This window comes from Elgaria multicarinata, chromosome 4, assembly GCF_023053635.1.
Source record: "Elgaria multicarinata webbii isolate HBS135686 ecotype San Diego chromosome 4, rElgMul1.1.pri, whole genome shotgun sequence".
Taxonomy (NCBI): Eukaryota; Metazoa; Chordata; class Lepidosauria; order Squamata; family Anguidae; genus Elgaria; species Elgaria multicarinata.
Genome location: NC_086174.1, coordinates 68,575,911 through 68,595,642, shown reverse-complemented (window position 1 = coordinate 68,595,642; position 19,732 = coordinate 68,575,911). Strand labels below are relative to the sequence as shown.

The following is a 19,732-nucleotide window of genomic DNA, read 5'->3' as shown; positions in this document are numbered from 1 at the left end:
GCTCCAACCACTGGCAAAATTTCTGTGCTTGGGCAAACATGAATTGGAAGATTAAGCTAGACTAAAACCATGTGTAAATGATTATGTGCAGGTTGTGAGGAAACTCTGATTCAGGGGGAGTGAGTTACTCACAGTCTAGTCCTAGAGCTTGTTGTTTCACTGAATAACACCCATCTAGGGTGAGACAAATGCATTCTTGCCCAAAGTGGTTCTTTACGGCTATTGCTTAGGCAAAATTAAAGCCAAGGATAGATATTTTACTATAAGCATTTATTCAAAAGTTATTCATAGGGTGAAACATACACTAAAAAGAAAAACAAAAGCCAGATGCTTCATATTTCATTACCTTAATGCAAGATGTAAGCTTTTATTATTCTCCTCTATTTGTAAATTCTGAACCATAAATCTCCAGCTGGTCGTTTTGTAAGACCTTAAATCTGAGCTACCTAGCAACTCATATTTAGCGAACTGAAAAATTTATTAGTATGAATTGAAGTGGATTTTGAAGAACAGGCTAATTTGATTGATAAACAGTTGAACTATGTTGCGAAGTGCTCTCATCTAGCAGCCTGATCTCTTGGACTTCTTTAAACTGGAAACTTTAATTCCTATCCATTCCTATCCATGGTGGCTACGTAACTACATTTTAAATACGCTCACTAGCCATTTGCTGCAAAAGGGTTAACAGCTTCTAGGGTGTTGTCAGAACAGGACCAATGTTGCCTAATCTGCTAGTTTCTGTCAGAGGTGGTTATAAATTATTTTATATTTTACCTTTGTATTCAGTTTGGAAGAAGATTGTGAATGTTATGTCTGAACTGACACTTAATCTTTTATGTAAACCATCATTTGATAACAAGGTGGAACAGAACTCTTTTGAATAATTAAATCAAGGCCATAATTTAGAGTTAGGCAACCTGGTGCTCCTCCCATGAACCCCAGCCAGCATGATTAGTGGTCAGGTATTATGGGAGTTGTAGCCTCGTGTGGCGCAGAGCAGTAAAGCAGCAGTTACTGCAGCCGAAACTCTCCCCACGGCCTGAGTTCGATCCCAGCGGAAGCTGGTTCTCAGGCAGCCGGCTTGGGTCGACTCAGCCTTCCATCCTCCCGAGGTCGGTAAAATGAGTACCCAGCTAGCTGGGGGAAAGGTAATAATGGCCGGGGAAGGCAACGGCAAACCACCCCGCTATAAGGCCTGCCAAGAAAACGACAGCAAAAGCTGGCGTCCCTCCAAGAGTCAGCAATGACTCAGTGCTTGCACAAGAGGTTCCTTTCCTTTCCTAGTCTGAAGCACCTTTTAGGCACCACATTGCCATAAACCATACCAAATAAGTCGTCATAATCTTATTTAGCACCTGGTTCAACTGTCACCAGTTATATAGAGATCCTATTGCCTTCTGTAATAGTGGATCAGTCCCTAATTTTCTCTCTGACAATATAAAATCTCTTCCTTTGTGTATTAGGAATAGTAATCAGATTCAAAACTGAGTGAAGTTTTTAACATCTTGATTCCAAAAACAGCTGTGGTAGAACATTGTTGCTTGGAATAATACCAAGCCGTTCCTATTAAACCCAGCACTTGTTCTACAGTGTTGTGTGGTGATGTATTCTTATGAGAAAATTAATTATTATACAACTTACACATTCACACTGAAACACAGCATTGCCTTTCTTTTCCAACTTTCTCGTGTAAGACAGAAAGCCTAGAAGGGAAGAGATGTTGAGATGCTGCCTTCTCTTAACTATTTGAGAACTTAATACATTACCAGTTGCTGGAATTGGAAAGTGAAAATGATGGAACCCAACTTGACACCTAAAAGGTTGCTATTAGAGGCATTGGGAGACCTCTGTTCAGCTCCGTAGCAGTTATGCCATGGAGTTCTGCAAGTTTCATCGTCTCCCTTGTTAAGATCTACATGAAACCACTGGGGACATCCTCTAGGGTTTTGGAACATGGTGTCACCAATATGTGGATGACCACCCAGTCACTGGAGGCTACTGGATCCAATTTTGGTGGGGCTGTGAATCCATTCTGGGTTTCAGTCAGAACAATCCAGAACACTAAAGGAGCTATCTAAAGTGCTGAACCTATTTTGTTTCAGCACCTGGGCTAGCTCCTTTAGGGGTCTGGCTGGTACTGACTAAAGTCCAGAATGGATTCACAGCCCCAACAAAATCGGAGCCACCAACTTTCACTGCTCCCAACTCTGTGTTTCCATTCCATCTGAATCAGGATAGGCTTTGCAAGTGCTGAACTGGTGCCTGGAGGCAATGGTGGGCTGGATGATGGCCATAAGCTGCAGTTAAATCATGGTAAGACAGAAGTTTATGGAAGAGACATGCAGTCTGGGAGTACTCCTCATTTCAAAGCTGTCACTTGAGACCCAGATAGCCTCAGTGATGAGGAGTACTTTTGTCCAGATATGACTGGCTTGACAGCTACAGCCATCCCTGGACCTGGATATAACCTGGAAACAATAGTCTATGCTCTAATAACTTCCAATTGGACTGTTGCTGTGTTCTCTACAGGGTGCTTGCTTTGGAGATTGTCAAGAAGCTGCAGCTGGTGCAGAATGCTGCTGCCCCTATGTTGATAGGGGCAGAGAGATGTGAGCATGTCACACTGGTTTTGAAATCTTTGCACTGGCTGTCAGGGAGCTATCAGGCCCAAACCAAGGTGCTAATACCAGCATGCAAAACTAAGCTGCTCAGGATCCAAGTGCTTGAAGGATGGCCTTCTCTAGTACCTACCATCCTGGAATTTAAGATCAGCTGGGGAGGCTTTGCTTGTAGCACTCATGAGGAATGTGGCCCGTGGGGCAACCAAACATGGCAGGGCATTTTCAGTGGTAGCACCTCAACTTTGGAATTCTATTCCAGTAGGTATTTGGCTGTCCCTCATGCTGTTGTCATTTAGCAGCCATTTAAAGCCATTTATTTTTGCAGGCAAGCGCTCAGGTTTGTTTGTTTTATTGATTGTGCTGATGGTTTTATTGTATTTATTATATACTTGTGATTTTAGATTCATGGCTTTAAAGCTGTTATGTGGTGTTCTGTGTTTTCTGCAGATGGTTAGACACTCTGGGCTCCTTGTCAGGAAGGACATGGTAACAGTAACAACAACAACAACAATAATACAACAGCCAGTGATGTGATGCAAACCAGTGCAATAATACCATATCACACATTGCATTAAGCTAAATGTTATGAGAAAGAGAAACAGAGGCAGCAGTGGCAGGCAGCTCCATGGCTACTGTAACATCTAGTTCCTCCCTCAAGCACAGCCATAGGCATGTGCAAAGGGTGTGCCCAGGCACACCCTAATGTCTCAAGCAATAAGTGCTGAATTGAGGGGGGGGTAGGGATCCAGAGGGGGATCCAGAGGAAAATCAAGACAGGTCATCCATCTTCCTTCCGGTCGCTACCACTGCCTCTGCGAGAGCACCATTGCTCCTGGCAGCAGGAGTGAAAAGGAATCTCTGTCCTGGGAGCCTCTCTCCCAGGAGCCATGCCTCCTTGGCTACTAGGCCTCTGCTGGAGCAGCTGCTCTGACTGACGTCACAGCAACAGAGGCATGTGTAAATGATACCAGGCCCACACTATGCTGAAATGTCACCCATGTGGCAGGAATGTCCCTCCAGCTGCTCCGCTGCCCCTGCCCCTGACAGTGCACTGGCAGCAGGAGGGAAAAAGAGCCTCTTGGCTGGAAGCCTTTCTGCCAGGAGCCATGCTTCAAAGAGGCCAGGAGGAGGGCCCCTGAAGGCTAATATCACCACGTAAGTCCCTCCTCCAGCCAGTGTCACCACAAAGCCCCACTAATGCTGGGGCTTGAGGAGCATCTCCTCATCCCCCCAACCTCCTGCAATGGCCCTCCTGTGGTCAGGCAAGCCAAATGCGGAGTAGGGCATCAGTGTCTACCATGTTTAATAAACAAAAGAATAAAAATAATGGCCTCTGTGACCGAGTATTCTATAAATGGTCAGCTTTTTAAAAAATCCCCTGAGTGCACACCCTAATGAAATGTGCTGTGCATACTATGAAAGCAGCAATAGGAGTAAGTGCCTGGATGGGTGCCTAGAAAGCAGCATGGAATTGCTGTTTGTTTGCCATTTCTAGAAAAGTTTTATTGGCAGTTCAAACTTCTGGTTTGAAGTGTAGACTTGTGGGTAAGTCATAGGACTTGGAAGTTAAGAGTTCTGGGTTGTGCTCCTGGCAGCCCTGAAGACTTCTAGTGTGCAAGTCACTTGGCTCTCTTAGTATTAAGCCAACCCAAGTGTTTGTATAATTGCACCACTTAATTTTGTGCTGTCATGCATGAAACTAAGGCAGCTGTGTCGCTGCCAAACTGCTTTCTCATAGGCTCACTCCCTGGCCCGACAAAACTCTGGACCCATCTTCAAATCCATTTAAATCATTCTGAGGAAACGTTTGTGGCCCACAGTGACTCCCCACCACTCATGGATAAGCCACTCACTCAGAGTAACTCTATTTCTGTTTAAAAATAATAATAATAAAAAATTCTGCAAGAGTCCTTTTCTCTCTTTAAGAAAAAGAAATGGGTCCATTTTTCACACCCAAGCCAATGATCTCAGTTATCTCTTGTACCCAAGTCTGAGATTATTGCAATAAATATGTTGTAGTTCAGAACTTTATCCCAATGGGCAACCATTCAACGTGGCCTAGGTGCCATTTTGCATCCTTCAACAGCTCATGGAGTTGGTTCTCCTGTGGGGAGGTCCTGCCCTTGGGAGTCAAGGCTTCATCCCATGTACCTGTTTCCCTCGAATTATCCCCTGCAGTGCAAAGCTGTTGTTGTTGTTGTTGCTGTTGCTAGCTAAATCACAACCCGGGTGGCAGCACTCCTAAGTTCCTTTGCATACCAGGAAAAGGGTTTAAGGGGGGGAAATGTAAAAAAATTAATAAAAATCAACGGATGACCCACTCTGATTCAAATTTGGTAAGCTTAAAGCTCTCCTTAATATCTATTACTGTGCCAATTTTGATGTCTTTATCTTTAAAACTTACGCAGATGTAAGCATTTGTTTAATTTGATGCTTAAAAGTATCAAATCCTGCTTCTGCGCCCCCAGTGGCTGCTGGGAAAACAACAAGTGATTCGCTCCAAAGGGAGTAGCAAAATAGGTCGGGTCTTTTGGCTTTATAGCACAATTAAAGCAAGATGCATGGGAGTACTTCACAGTCAAAGCAGATTATAAACTGGAAAACTTCGGAGTCCTTTGCATGCAATTCGCAGTGATTGTACAGTATAACGCTGGTGTGATGAAGCTATCAGTCCCTGCAACTACTACCACTTGCTGTAAGAGTAGAGAAGCCACTTAGACGTCCTCCCAAAAAATGACGAAATAAGACATCAATTTGCATAACATTTGCATATACTAAGTTATATGTATTGATGCAAATTTAGAAATAATTATTATAATTCCAATAGAAATATAATACATCTGACCATAGTAGTGAAGACCCTGATTGGGTGGCCTGTGTACCTGTCTGTTGTCTGCAGTTTTCTGTCCAAGTGCTAAGCGTTGATGGGTAACCTCAAGGCCACTGTTCAGCTTCTTCACTTTTTATGGTTCTATGGGCAGTATCCAATGGTGACATTCTGCAAATCCAAATAGCACTCGCAGAGCTCCACTGAATCTTTTGGTTGTACAAGCGATTGCCCATTATGCGTATGAGTAGTTGTGCAAGCAGTTGTGCAACTGGATTCCCAAGCAGAATGTGCAACTGGTTGCACGATGGGTGCAAAGCAGTTGCACATCTGGTTGTGCAATGCATTGCAGTTGCACAAGAGTTATGCAAAAAGTCTTGCACAACCATGCTTGTGCAAATGCGACTTTACTTGGATACTTCTCTTGTACATAGGTCGGAACCTAGTTTCTGCTAGCGCAACGCCGTTTGCACAAACAGAATGATACTACTGGATACTGCCCTATATCTTTAAACAAGTGATGCACTGAAACCCAGCCTGCTCTTCCACAATTCCTTCATTTCCTTCGTTTCTGCCTCTTTCGCAGGGTGCAGGGCCTCAGTGTTTACTGGGGAGTTCCTGTGTGCTCATTCTTTTACCATTTTTATCCCATTCTGTCCTTGCAGCCTCTCCAGCTTGGTGCTTCCTGAAAAGCTGTATAGCAGATTAACCAGGACTTCCTTCCCTGGGGCTTTCCAGTGCTGCTACCTGCTGAATGCCTGAAAGCTGAACGAGGCATTTTTGGTTTGGTTGTTGTTAAAAGTCAGAAGAAGGAGAAGGACAAAGACAACCACCACAACTCACTTAGCTTTCAGGCACTCAGCAGGCAACAGCACTAGAACACCCCAAAGATCATCCTAGGCACAGCAGTCCGGGCTTCTTAGAGTCAAGGCAGCCTACATATGTGATAGATCCAAGGATGGGGAATGTGTGCCCCTCCATATTTGTTGGACAGCAACTTGCATCAGCCCTAGCCAGGATAGTTAATGGCGAGAGTTGCATTCCAGCAACATCTGGAGGACCACATGTTCCCCGTCCGTATGATAGACAACCACTGAAATATGGTGGCTCCCATCCGGGTGTTAAGGGAATCTATCTGATTGCTTTGAATCCTAGCCTGCACCCCTTTAGCTGTGGAAACCCCTCCAGCCACAGAAGAGAATGAGGGCTTATACTTAAACCACCGATGAATATTTCCACATTGTGAAGGACTGTGTCAGGCAGACAAAAGGAAGAAAAGAAAACATCGCGCTCCTAAATTCCAAGCTTTTATGTGGTTTTCGTCTGCCATAAGCTGGTATTACATGGAGAGGAAAGTTATGAGGGTGTTGCTTTTTCCCCTTGTAGACATCACATGGTCCTTAATTGCATTCAGAGCAGTTCGCAGGCAACAACAAGCTGAAAAGTTGTTAAAGTAAAGCAGATGAAAAAAAGGCATGAGCCACAGAGGTACAGAACTCTCTGCAATTCTCATTGTGTGCAGAATATGGGTGAATGATTTGAATAATGAATATATATTAAACAGTTCCTACTTCCATTAAGAGTTGCAGACCATCTCTCATTTTGAGCTGCTGCTACTGCTGTTGATCTTCAACTAATGGGCCAAGGCCCACTGCTTGGCCAAAGATTAACCAATGTGGTTCGCACCAGCAGCATTATGAACATACATACATTAGGGGTGGGGGGAGGAATTGAAACCTGGGTCCCAAAATGCTATTTCAGCTAAAGGTGAGCCCCAGGTCTGAAAAGGATGAAGACTACTGATCTGATACATACAGGTAGATCAGAGTTTGATGAAGTGTGGCTATAAATCATGAAAAGGTTTTGCTTCTGTTCTTGTTCTTCTTTGTTTTAAAATTGCTATGGATATATTTCATAAATTAAAGATGCAATATTTCTATGAAAAAACAGAACTATTCATTATGGGATGGATCCAGATTTATTCACACTTAGAGCCATGGAAATAAATGGGATTTAAGTTAATCATGACTAACCTAACTTTTGTTGATTTCAATGGGTCTGCTGTATTGCTAAATCTGGATGCAACCCTATATATATCAAGGCTCAATTCAAAGTGCTGGTTATGACTTTAAAGCCCTTTATGGTTTGGGACCATGGTACCTGAAGGATCGTCTGTCTTTACCTGAACCCACCTGAACCTTAAGGTCTTCTTCTGATGCGCTTTTCTGGTTGGGGAAAGGCCTTTTCATTGTTGGCACCCTGGCTATGCCACCCCACCCCCCACACTGAGAGCCTTGCCTAACAAGCTGATGTCATGTCAGTGCCAGGCAAAGACCTCTTTATTATCCCAGGCTATTTCCTTTCTACTTGCTTTCTACTTGCTCTGTTTTATCTTCGCCACTTGTTTTTATGCTGCATCTTTTAGAGGAAAACAGGAAACATGGTCACCCTATTTCCAAACCAACAAGAGAGTCAGCATGCAAGTATTGCTTGGCGTGCAGAGTTTTGTAAGGAAATGACAGCACATCATTATTTTGTTTTTGTTTGAACATTTTTATCCCACCTTCCAGTAAAACAATAAACTTCCAAACACACGACAATTATTGCAAAAAAAGTCAGTTAAAACATATAATAAAAAACCCTCAAAAGCAGCAATACAAGAGATCAACCTTAAATCACTCAGCATCTATAAAGGATAAAACAGCAAGTGCAGTATTAAAACATTAGCCATTAAAAGCTTGGGAGTATAGAATCATCTTCACTTAGGGTGACCATATGGACAGGAGGACAGGGCCCCTATATCTTTAAGAGTTGTGATGAGGGAATTTCGGCAGGTGTCATTTGTATGCATGCATACACTACTGCTTTAAAACGCTTTATAACAGTTTTGACAACTGTATATGGAGTGTGTCCTAGGCCCCAGCAGTTATCAAAACTGTTATAAACCACTTTAAAGCAGTAGTGTAGATCCTGCCCTGGTGAAATTCTCTCTTCATCACAAAAGGTAAAGCTGCAGGAGCCCTGCCCTCTTTTGTAACTTGTCACTCTAGTATAGCTCCTGCAACTTTAACTGTTGTGATGAAGAGGGAATTTCACCAAGTATTGCATGCTTGGTGAACTAGACACCTGCTGAAATTCCCTCTTCATCACAACTCTTAAAGATACAGGAGTCCTGCCCTCCTTTTCATATGGCCATCCTATCTTCACTTAGCATCTAAAAGCAAATAAACTGGGCACCAGATGGATGTCTCTCCCACAGTTGGGGCACTAACACCAAGAAGGGCCTGTCTCCAACTGCCACCTCCCAGCACTGTAGCTCAAAGGTAGAACACATGCTTTACATGCAGAAAGCCCCAGGTCCAGTCTGCAGTATCGCCATATTGGCCTGAAAAAGACTCCTGTCTGAAAACCTAGAGAATGCCTGCCAATCACTGCAGACATGATAGTGAGCTAGATGGGTCAATAGTCTGAATCAATATAAGGGAACTTTCTATGTTCCTATCCTCTGAAGACAGCAGCACCCAGTGCAGGGCCTCTGCTGATCTTAAAATATGGGCCACTTCCTGAGGGATTAGGATGATAGGGAGAAAAATGGAAACGAGCCAGAGTATTATGGAGCACGTCCATAATATGATGATCAGGGATGATCCTAGTGTGAGTGGCAGGCCACCAAAGATGCCCACCCAGGGTTTGCTTAAAGTATCTTGTAACCAGGAGCAGCCACTTCTAGCTCATGCAGAGCCTCATGGATTTTCTGTTGTATTTCCCTTGGCACTCGTAGCAACGCACTGGAATTTCTAGACGTTATACAAATTAGTCCTTTTCTTTGGTGATATACTATTAGGTGGGAGACAGTCACAGACATTAATTTTACAGATCGGTGGATGTGGCTTGATAAATCCATTATTGACCATAGCATGTATACAAAAATATAGCTTTTTTGGGGTCCTGTTAATTATCTTCTCAACCAGTTTTTTTGGAGAACATACCATAAGCAATGTGGGCTCCATCACACCACCTTCAGCTCTCTGAAAAACTGATAGTCTGTCTCTGGCCTTGGTTATAGCCTGAAGCTATAACTTGGAACAGTAATTGTCTTCGATTTTTCTATGCAACATAGCATTTAATAACATTGAAAGGAATACGGCCAAGGGAAATAATCCAAGTCTTGGTGGCATTTTCCCTGTCGGAGCCAGTTACTTAGGAAGGTCATGTGGTTTTAGGGGATGCTGTTCTTTTGGCGGGACTTGTTTTTGGATGAGGAGCAAAATAAATGGCCAAGTCGTAGTTGGTAATTAGAGAATGCCAGCAGTTTTTCTTGCTCTGGGTGAGGAGTGTGTGCACATTTCCAAGTGTGGAGTCTAGTAAGGCTGTTTTAATAGTGCCCTCATTATTCAAAATAACACACAAACTGCTAAAATGACTCAGGCCTCTGTTGAATGTACAACAGAATAGGAAAACCTAGCTGAGAAGAAACAATGAGTGCGACAAAAGAAATGGGTGATGGTAATAATGGTTCTATCATGCAGGGCCAGCCCTACCATTAGGCATAATGAAGCAACTGCCTCAGGTGGCAGATACTGGGGGTGGAAACAGCATGAGCATCTGCTGGGCTTTCCTTTTGAACTCCCCTCTGTTGGAGGGCAGAGCAGAGTATGCCGCATAGCCTGTTCTGAACTCCCTAACTCAGTTGTGGTAGAGGATGCCATCCCATCAACTGCCAGTCCAGTTAGCTTCTGGATATGGAATGGAGATGGGCTGCCATCTTGTCCTTTGCCTCAGGCACCAGATGTCTTGGGCTGGCCCTGCTATCATACCTTCCACTATCTGACCTTCAGCTATCTGAAAAGCCACCCTGGGCTGCTGATATGACTCCTCCCTCAGTTCTATGATCTTTGCCCTGGAGGCTGATTCCAGATGGCCGGCTCTTAGCGGTAACAGTCAAAATGCATTGGGCAACTATTCAGTCTTTTCCTCCATAATGGATTTTCTGGGGGAGAGAGAGAAAGAAAAGAAAAAAGTGGTGGGAAATCACAGGAAGATTACAAATTGAAGACGGCATTGGCAGTACGATTGCACAATAATGCCAGCAGTTCCTTGTCCCCGGACTTACTGGTGGGCCCAGTGACATTTTTTGCCCCTGACCCCTTGATAGAGAGACGTCTGGGACAGGTGCAGAAGGGGTGGAGCTGCAAGTGCTCCTCCTTCACTGTTGCTGCCTCTTCCACCCTTAGTTTTGACACCCACCAAACCAGCCTGTCTATAGTGTGGTTTATTTTTTAGGAATGTTTTATGTTTGCTTGTTTAAACTGGCTGAGTGACTGGCAGGAATTTTTTTCCTATGGCACACCGATCTGCTTTATTTGTGTTTCAGATCGTCTGTGATTTTTAGTGATGGGGGAAAATTTCTTTCCATTCGTATTTTGATGGAATGTAACAGATTGTCACTTCTGGAATTAAAATGGAAACTGGCACGCAGTTATCCTTTGGTATTCACACTTCTCAGAATTTTGCAATGTGTACAAAAATTCATATATCATTTGGGAAATAAGCACAAGAATGCCTGTGTTAGGGGGAGAAGATGTATAAGAGAGCATTATATTAAGGAAAACGTCTGCAAAAATTAGTGTATTAGGCAAAATTCCATGAAAAATGTGTACAAATTTTTGTGAAGACTTGCAGAAACCAGATGGAATGAATTTAAGATAGGAAAAAATAAACTGAGATCAATTGGAATTGACAGATTTGCCCATCCTTAATAGATATCCCTTCTGCAGCTTCAAAGTTCAATAATGTAAAGGCATTAGCTACAAGGGAATATCAGTTGTTTGTTTATTTATTTATTATTGCATTGCATTTATATCCTGCCTTTTTTCCTCCAAGGAACACAAGGCAGCATACATAATCCTCCTCTTCCTCTCCATTTTATCCTTACAACAACAACCCTGTGTGGTGGGTTGGGCTGAGAGTCTGTGACTGGCCCAAAGTCACCCAGTGGGTTTCCTTGGCCAAGTGGGGACTAGAATCTAGAACTCTCAACTCCAAATCCAACACTTTAGCCACTACACTACACTGGATCTCTTGTTGCGTTGAGTTGCTAGTTGTGGCTGCAGTGGCAGCCTTTCTCCACTCCAGGACAGCTTCCTATGTATTTTATTTCCTGCTGTTTTCTTATATTGTTTGTGTTCTTTTGATAGCAGATTCAGCTTTATTGAAACTATTTGTATGCTGAAGTTCTGAGTCTTTTGCAAATTGGACAAATTCTTTATTAGTTCAGCATTCAAGATATTAGTATGGTATTCCAAGTCTGTAAAGTGTTTCCTGACTTTGTTATACTTGCTTCTGTGATATCTGGATACTAGACTTACCTAGTTCCAGAAATCTGAATAATAAATCAGCAGGATGAGGTAGTACGGTCCGTCCTGATCTTTTCCCAATGTCTATTAAGAATGCTTTATGTTTTCAATGACTTCAGGTATCTTGATTAGGATTCTGAACACACAGAGATCCTTATAAGCTCTCAGACTATATTAGTAATATTTGGCCAACTCTAGCTTTGGCCATCTCTTTCAAGCATCCTTCTATATTAAAATGATTTCAGTGTATAAAAGGATACCATTCCTTTTCACATGACTGTTGGCATGAGAATTCAGTTTTCTTTCAATATGATGCCATCTTGGAATTTGAGTTCATCATGATACCTTGGAGCTTCTTCCTTGGTGCCTTGTCATCCTGCCAAAATGATGCCAGTGGATTTGTAGTTCATTGTCCAGTAATGTACTTTCATAGATTTATTGAAGACCTTGTAGAGAGATGGATATGTGGTTGGCTTGACTGATGCTTTCCACTTCCTCTTGTAGTTAATTGGTTCAAGTAAATTGAGTGTTTCATTGTGTCTGTCTGTCTGTCTGTCTGTCTCCCATAGCAAGTATGCCCTGGATAGGAAATCTGCTATGTGTAACTCCATTTCTATAAAATGCATTGGAAGGGTCACATTGTACCCTAGGTGGCATGGGGTGTTGGCATTTTGGAGCCGAAAGCAATGGCTTCATAAAAATGACTTCCAGTTTGTGATCACTGTCAACTTGGACAGTTTAAAAAACAAATCTCAATTTTTCCACAGGCTACTATAGTTGATAGACGTTCTGTTTCAATTTGTGCCAGGTAAGCTGAGTGCATACTGCTCCCTTCCACACAATGGGCAGTATGAATTTACCTGGCCCTTAGAAACTCATGTGCAATCTGATGAAGGCATTTATAAATTGGAGTAGCTGGTGCATAAATTCAGCGGTGGGTGGTTTGGGCATTCGTTATACAGCTCTTAGTTTTTCAGGATCTGGTTGCAAGCCTAAAGAAATCAGGAGATGTCAAACACAGGGTACTGCTGGAAGATATAGCCTTGTCTTATTGTTTGTGAGCTTTAGATTGACTATTCTGGCCTTTTCTCTGAGTGGTTATGGTCAATCTTTGCTATATGGCATAGGAACATACTGAGTCAGACTATTGGTCCATCTAGCCCAGTATTGTCAACACTGACTTGCACTGGCTCTCCAGGGTTTCAGGCAAGATTTTTTTACCAACCCTGCCTGGGGATCAAACCTGGGACCTTCTGCATGCAGAGCAGGTGCTCTACCACTGAGCTACAGCCCCTCCCCATGATGGTGTCTCCACATTAATATACAAAAATGTCATCTGCTGTGACACTGATTCCTGTGAGAGCTGCCAGTTCAGCCTATTAGCTGCTGGCTTTATTCCTCAGCCATCTGTAATGGCCTTCTGGTGTCCAAAAAGTAATTAGATCGCTGCTTACTTCATCTAACTAGACTCACCAATATCCATCTCTTGCATCTAGCAGAGGCACTATTTTTTTGCTGCAGTGAGATCAGTGAAGATGCGCTGGTGAGTTTGTAGCGTGTTTTAAAACATGCCCTGTTTTAATTGCTTGGGCCTGTGCAGATATAGTTTCCCATCACTATTTTTTAAATGGCTTAGCCATTTTGTAGATACTGCCACTGCAGTGAAACCATCCTTCTTCATCTGCACTATTGTCTGGCTGGTTTGTTCAGTCTAGGAGTCATCCAAATCCTTCATGGACATCATTGTAATCCTTTAGGATTTGTGGCTTTGGTCGGCAACCTTGGCTGTGAGCAAAGTTTCCGTTGGCTTCTACATCAGTAGGGTGGATGGTTTGTAATGGGTTTAAAATTACTAGATTCATGTGCTCACTAGTATGTTGCAGACCTTTTTCCTGGAATTTACAAGCTGACCTTCTAGCCAGCATCCTTTTCCGTGGTGTTTAGTTTGCATGTTGCCCTAGTCATGTGTGCATAGTGGCAGCACAGAGTCTCAGTTTGATTTGATGGTAGCATTTCTGTCCCACCTTACATAATGTTGATAAACTCTTTGTAATCCAGCTTCCTTGCTCTTCTAGATATATCCTCCAGATGTGTGGGACTGCAACTCCCATAATTCCCAGCCAGCATGGGAATTGCAGTCCAACACATGTGGAAGGCACCAGATTGGGAAGGTTGTTGTAATCCATTACCTTTATATGTGCACCGCAATCTACTTGGAATTTACTTTCTTTCTTGAATCAAATTTCTCTGTATGAAGTACCAATACAGGTTGAATGAACGAACTGGTGGTTTTAGCAAGTATGCTTTGATGTCATGAATTTAGAGGACACACGTGTGTGAATTGCTGCATAGGTCAACATTGTTCAGTGATCTGAAGTAGTATATGTGTTTCTTTGGCTTAGAGTACTTGTATTTGTTTGCAAACGCTGGCATAATAATTTCTCCTGCAGCTTTTGGATATGGTGCCAGATGCTGTTTCTCATGGTATATACATTTTTTAGTGCTGATTTTGCAGTGAAATGGCAGTTCTTACATAGTGGCATTTGTAGATTGTCTTCATTTTTGTTGAGATAAAGATCCTGAGCTGGTTCATTTGCGTTAATGCTAAGCTTCTTCATTAGCATTGCTTCTTGCTATGGATCCTTATAGAATTACTACACCTGGTATCTCATATAAACAAGGTCATCTGGCTTGCATGTGTTCAGCACACAGCAGCAATTTATAGCATGGGTGAGCAGTGCGCTACCAGACTGAAAATGCACATGGAGCTTGGTTTAAGCAAGACACCAGACATGTGCAACCCCACACTGGTAAATTCTTCCTGTCTGTCCAGGGTCTCTTTGAAATCAGTCCTGAGTAGGGATGGGGCAAAATTAATCCAGTTTGCATTTAATGCAAACTTAATTTTGCACTTCTGAACCAATATGTGAACCAAAACTCAGTTATCCTTTAAAATTCACATGTTTCTGAATTTTGTGGTGGAGTTCTCTGATCAAAAAAATGCATTCAAAAATATGTATATTAGGGGAAAGTGCACACAAAAAAATTAATTTGAAGGCACACAAAAGTTCTGTGAATATAATGTTAAAATGCATATTAGGAAAACTATTTGCAAGAAATGTGTTCATTAGGCAAAATTGTGTACAAAAATGCATGTATCGGGAGAAATGTTCACAAAATTGCTTGTGAATTTTCATACACACCTTTATTTTTTTGTATTTCTCAAAGTTCAGGATCAACTGAAATTAGGACTGGAAAAATGAGAAACTGAGAGAATCTGAAACTGGCAGATTCATCTCTCCCTACATCTGAGTCTGCAGCCACTGGGTGTCAAATATACGAAGTGCCTGCTTTTGATATCCCTCACAAAGAATCTGTAGACAACCCTTTTCATTCAGCTGCTCTCTCTTTTCCCCTCAATTCCCAACTCCGCGTGGAGGCAGTGGCCTGTTTTTCTGAATGGAAGTCTAGTTGAAATATATGCTCCCATATCACAGAATCTGGTTGATTACTTGATGTCAGGGCCAGCCCAAGTCATCTTGCCGTCCGAGGCAAAAAACAATATGGCACCCTCTCCTATTTAATGTACAACAGCTTACTAGATTGTTTCTTCAACACTGGAGATGGACCAGCATCCTCCAATCAACCTGAAGGCAGCAGGCTAGCTTAGGAAATGTAGGACAGGCTGTGATGTACATAGCTGTCTCTTCCAACACCTTGTTGCCACCTCCCAGCATCTGCTGCCTGAGGTGACTGCTTCACCCTGCCTAATGGTAGGGCAGGCCCTGCCTAATGTATCACAACTATGTGAACAGACTTCTTTGGGGGGAAAAACTGTATTTGAGACAATCACCAGTGATTTTGCCTGTTGGCTGTTTCGTTGCATCCTCATCTTCACTTGTTGATGTTGCAGTCATTGAATGATGAACTCACCCAGGCTCTACTGGCTCCTGCATTGCTTCAGAATCAAGGAGTTCGATCTAGATCCAGTCATTCTTGCAGCAGACCCATTGAAATCAATTAGAGTTTACATTCAGCTTGACTAAGTTAAATTCTATTGATTTCACTAGCAGCGTTGCTAGACGTACCGGGTGTTCCGTCGTTGAGGAGCGGTGAAAGCGGCTTTTCCCGTTCAGCCGTGACGCCTCATGATCCACACCTGCCTTCGATTTATGGCGGAAGTTTGCGCCGGTTGTGCTGCTGCCGCCGCGAGCACGGTTGCGCAGCCACACCGGCCTGATTGCCGCGGTTTTTTTTTTCGCTCGCTGCACGGTTTGCGCACGTCCGAAAGACCGCAAACTTGCGCAGCCGTCAGCGATGCCGCCGCCGGCCCTGGCGGCGGCAGCGGCGGCAGTGCCAGTGCCAGCTGAAGTGCTGCTGGTGCTGTTGAGGGTCAACATTGATGCGCTCACTTCCTGATGGGGGTCGTGGCGGGTGTCATATGACCCGAGGTCAATCGTCTGCATGGCCACTGTGCCTACATCTCCCATCATGCCTCTGAGGTGTCGGCGGCGATGACCGCCTCTGTGCCCTGTGCCCCATCCCAAGGAGCCAACCCACATCTGGCCGTAGCCATGGCAGCAGCCCACAAACAGCTCTGCCCTCTGCCAGCCTGGTACCCACACTAACAGGCAGCGTACAGCACCGCCATTATGCGGCCACGGTAGCTGCCCACCGCAAGGAGTCACCAGCCACTTTTCCGGTCCTCCGTTCCTGCGCAAACTGTCACTGGGGAAATAAAAAAAAAAAGCCGCTCCGCCGCGCTGCCCCAGCTGCCGGACTGCGCGCAAATGGCGGAGGCGGCTTGACCGAAGCCGCTGACCACTCCCCCTTAGCACGCCTTTTCCTGACCAGTGCCGACCGCAGTGACCTCACATCCTCCCACACGTACTCCAAATTACCGCGGGACAGCAGGAAAAGGCGCACTACAACTCACTTTTTTAAAGTCGGGAGAAAGAGGCTTCACCGCAGGATAACGGCGGATCCTCGTGAACGTCATCTGGAAGCCTCGACGTGGCTGCGGAAGGTAACGCGCGCTAGAGCCTCGTCTAGTAACGCCCTAGGTCGACTGAAAGTATGACTAAATCTGGATCTGACCCATGTGACACACTGGGTGAAATCATAATCCGTGTTGACCTAAAATCCAAGAATTACTTCACGCATTCAGTGAAGCTATAAGTCACAGCAACTATTGCCTCTTTGAAATTTTCCTAACTTGATTATCACAGTCTATTACTATGGATTTAGTATCATTTTAATGAGTGCCTTTTGTCTTTCTTCCCTTCTCTCTACTTAGATATTACTTTAAAGTCCAAGCGAAGAATCCCCATGGTTATGGACCTTTAAGCTCATCAATCACCTACATCACAGAATCTGGTATTGTGGTTTAAAATAGTATTTTGAACTTGAAATTGGATCTCTATTTAATAGGAGTCCAATTTGTATTGAAGCCAAAGAATAAAATAACAGTAGTGAACTTTTTGCTGCAAAAGCTTTGGAAACAATTACCACACACCTTTCATAGAATCACAGAATAGTAGAGTTGTAAGGGGTCTATAAGACCATCGAGTCCAACCTCCTGCTAAATGCAAGAATCCACCTTAAAGCATACCTGAAAGATGGCTGTCCAGCTGCATCTTGAAGTTCTCTAGTGTGGAAGAAGCCACATGCTTTTTCCCATGCTGTGGAACTAGCACTATCCAGTTCCAAAGTTTTCTTCTCGCTTTTAAAAGCTTCCACTGATTTCAAAATGTCCCAAACTTTAGCTTATTATATTTGACAAGAACAGGGCTTGGCAGTCTTTCAGTGATTTCTCTAAAGTTTTTTAGATTTATTATCCCGTTTTCACCTGAAGCTACAGGGCAGATTGCCACAGTTTAAAAATCTAAAATTATATTCTAAAAACATAATTTATATATAAAAATATGATTTAAAACTCCTGGAATCCAGCTAAAGGGAAGGCGTGTAGGAGTCAGCCTAATTTTTAGAGGAAAGGAAGTAAGGGAGGAGAGAAGGAGGAAAACCTGAATTTTGATGGATGGGCGGAGTGGTTAAGACAAGTCCCAATATAAGGGAAGGGGACAGAGAATTGAAGGACAGAGAATTAGGCAAGGGGAGGTGGGACATACTGTAGGCAAGATTGCATTTCAGGCTGAAATTGAGAGTTAAGCAAATCTAGCAGCAAAAGTCATAGAACACCATGTTGGGATTTGTGCCAAAAACTCAAAGCTAGAGAGTCAAACTGTGTGGAGAATGTGGGTCAGTTTGTACATTTGGAAGCTTTGGTGCGATCACCTCTGAGAGTGTGTAGGACCAACTGCTAGTCCCACAACCCAGACATTCTCACTCTGAAGTAGGGACGTCAGCAAAATTGAAGGCGGCAAGCACCACCTTAAGAGAGGCATCCTCCCCTTGTCCGATAAATAGCAGGAAGTGCTTCTTAGGAGATGATGCCCACTGCAACATATCTAAAACCAAAATATGCTTCTTGCTTCAGAACTATTGTCTTCACCCATGTGCAAATTAATGTAAAGTTTAATTGACTCATTAATTGATTAATGGATGGAATACAATTAACAAAGTTTTATTTAATGGGGTGCCAGTTCTTATTAGAGTTTTGTTAATAAGGAATGTATTTCTTTTTAAAAGTAATGTATATTGTCAGGATGGACAAAACTGTCCCAGATAGTCCTGTGAATATTGTCGTCTTGTTGTAAAGTGTACTCCTCCACAAAAGAATAGGGTTTTATGACTTGTTATTTTGGTTCAAAGCTAATATACGATGTAGTTTACACAGTCATCACCTCCTTCCATTTCAAATTGTTGACTAGTTGTTTCCTGTGCCAGGTATCCAACTGTTTTTCTTCACTGGTGCCCCATTCAATTTGCTCTACAGCCTGCTATTGCAAATGATGCCAGGCTATTTCTCATCATTTTTCCCTGTCCAAATTGCTGGCTGTGTTCCTATTTTGCTTGGTTCTGGGCTTTTGCTTATCAAATGGTTAGTTGACTTGCTATTTCATTTGGTGCCAAGCAGCTGCTCAACAGATCCTGGTGTTGTGTACCTTCCCCATTCTGTTCAGCTAGCTTACTCGTGGAATGTCTCCACTACTTTTCTATTTGTTAGATCCACAGTAGGCATTCAGAAACCTGTCTTTATATTGGGGATGCCTACCACAACTATAAATATGCAAATTTTACTCCCAGGAATGGAAATCACCATTATAAAAATTCATATAATATAGAGGGTGCTTTAAAAGAAAGGAACATGGCATACCCAACTAAAAAAAAAAATGTGGATTAACTCCTCTGGGTGTATTTTGCTTTGAAAATAAACAGAAATCAGAGCACATTTATTTTACTCACCAACATTTTTGATGTAGCATCTCATTCATTTTGGCCTTAGGGGATATAAATCTTCAGAGTAAACCACTCAAGCAGTTTCTTGTTTTCTCCTTACAGATAATCCTCTACTTATTGTCAGACCACCCGGTAAGTCTCACTGCTCTTTTCAGCTATTGTCTTGTCCTGCAGATTGCAAATATTAGAGTTGTGACTTCATGCAACTGACAGAGAAATTGAAATTAATTGACTGAAAGTAGAGAGTGGAAAACTATCCATATCCTTTACAGCTTCTTGAGTTGACCAGTGCCAGAGACAAGATACTGAGTTTTAAAGTGTTAGATAGTTCCTTCGGTGTGTGCCTTGTCTTTACTATATCATGAAAGTTAGATTTCATCTTTATGGAGCTTTGATCAAACAATGAAAGAACGTAGCAGTGTTGTATCAACCATTGGCGGCTGTAAGATTCCCACCCACCCCTCCACACACACAACAGTTTTCTCTTGACATTTTTCAAAAGTTGCCATTCTTAGAAGTAGAACAGAGAAAAGGACCTGGGGGGATTATAAGCATTATGAAGTGAAATG

General features: G+C 42.9%; 1 protein-coding gene across 1 annotated transcript in view; it reads left to right on the top strand.

Moving 5' to 3' along the window:
- The window catches only part of FNDC1 (fibronectin type III domain containing 1), a 133,519-nt gene that overhangs the window by 100,636 nt on the left and 13,151 nt on the right, over positions 1–19,732 (top strand). Inside the window, exons 16-17 of the mRNA XM_063124489.1 lie at positions 17,101–17,180; positions 19,266–19,295. Of these exons, the coding sequence (XP_062980559.1) occupies positions 17,101–17,180; positions 19,266–19,295 (110 nt within the window). The remainder of the gene's footprint in view (positions 1–17,100; positions 17,181–19,265; positions 19,296–19,732) is intronic.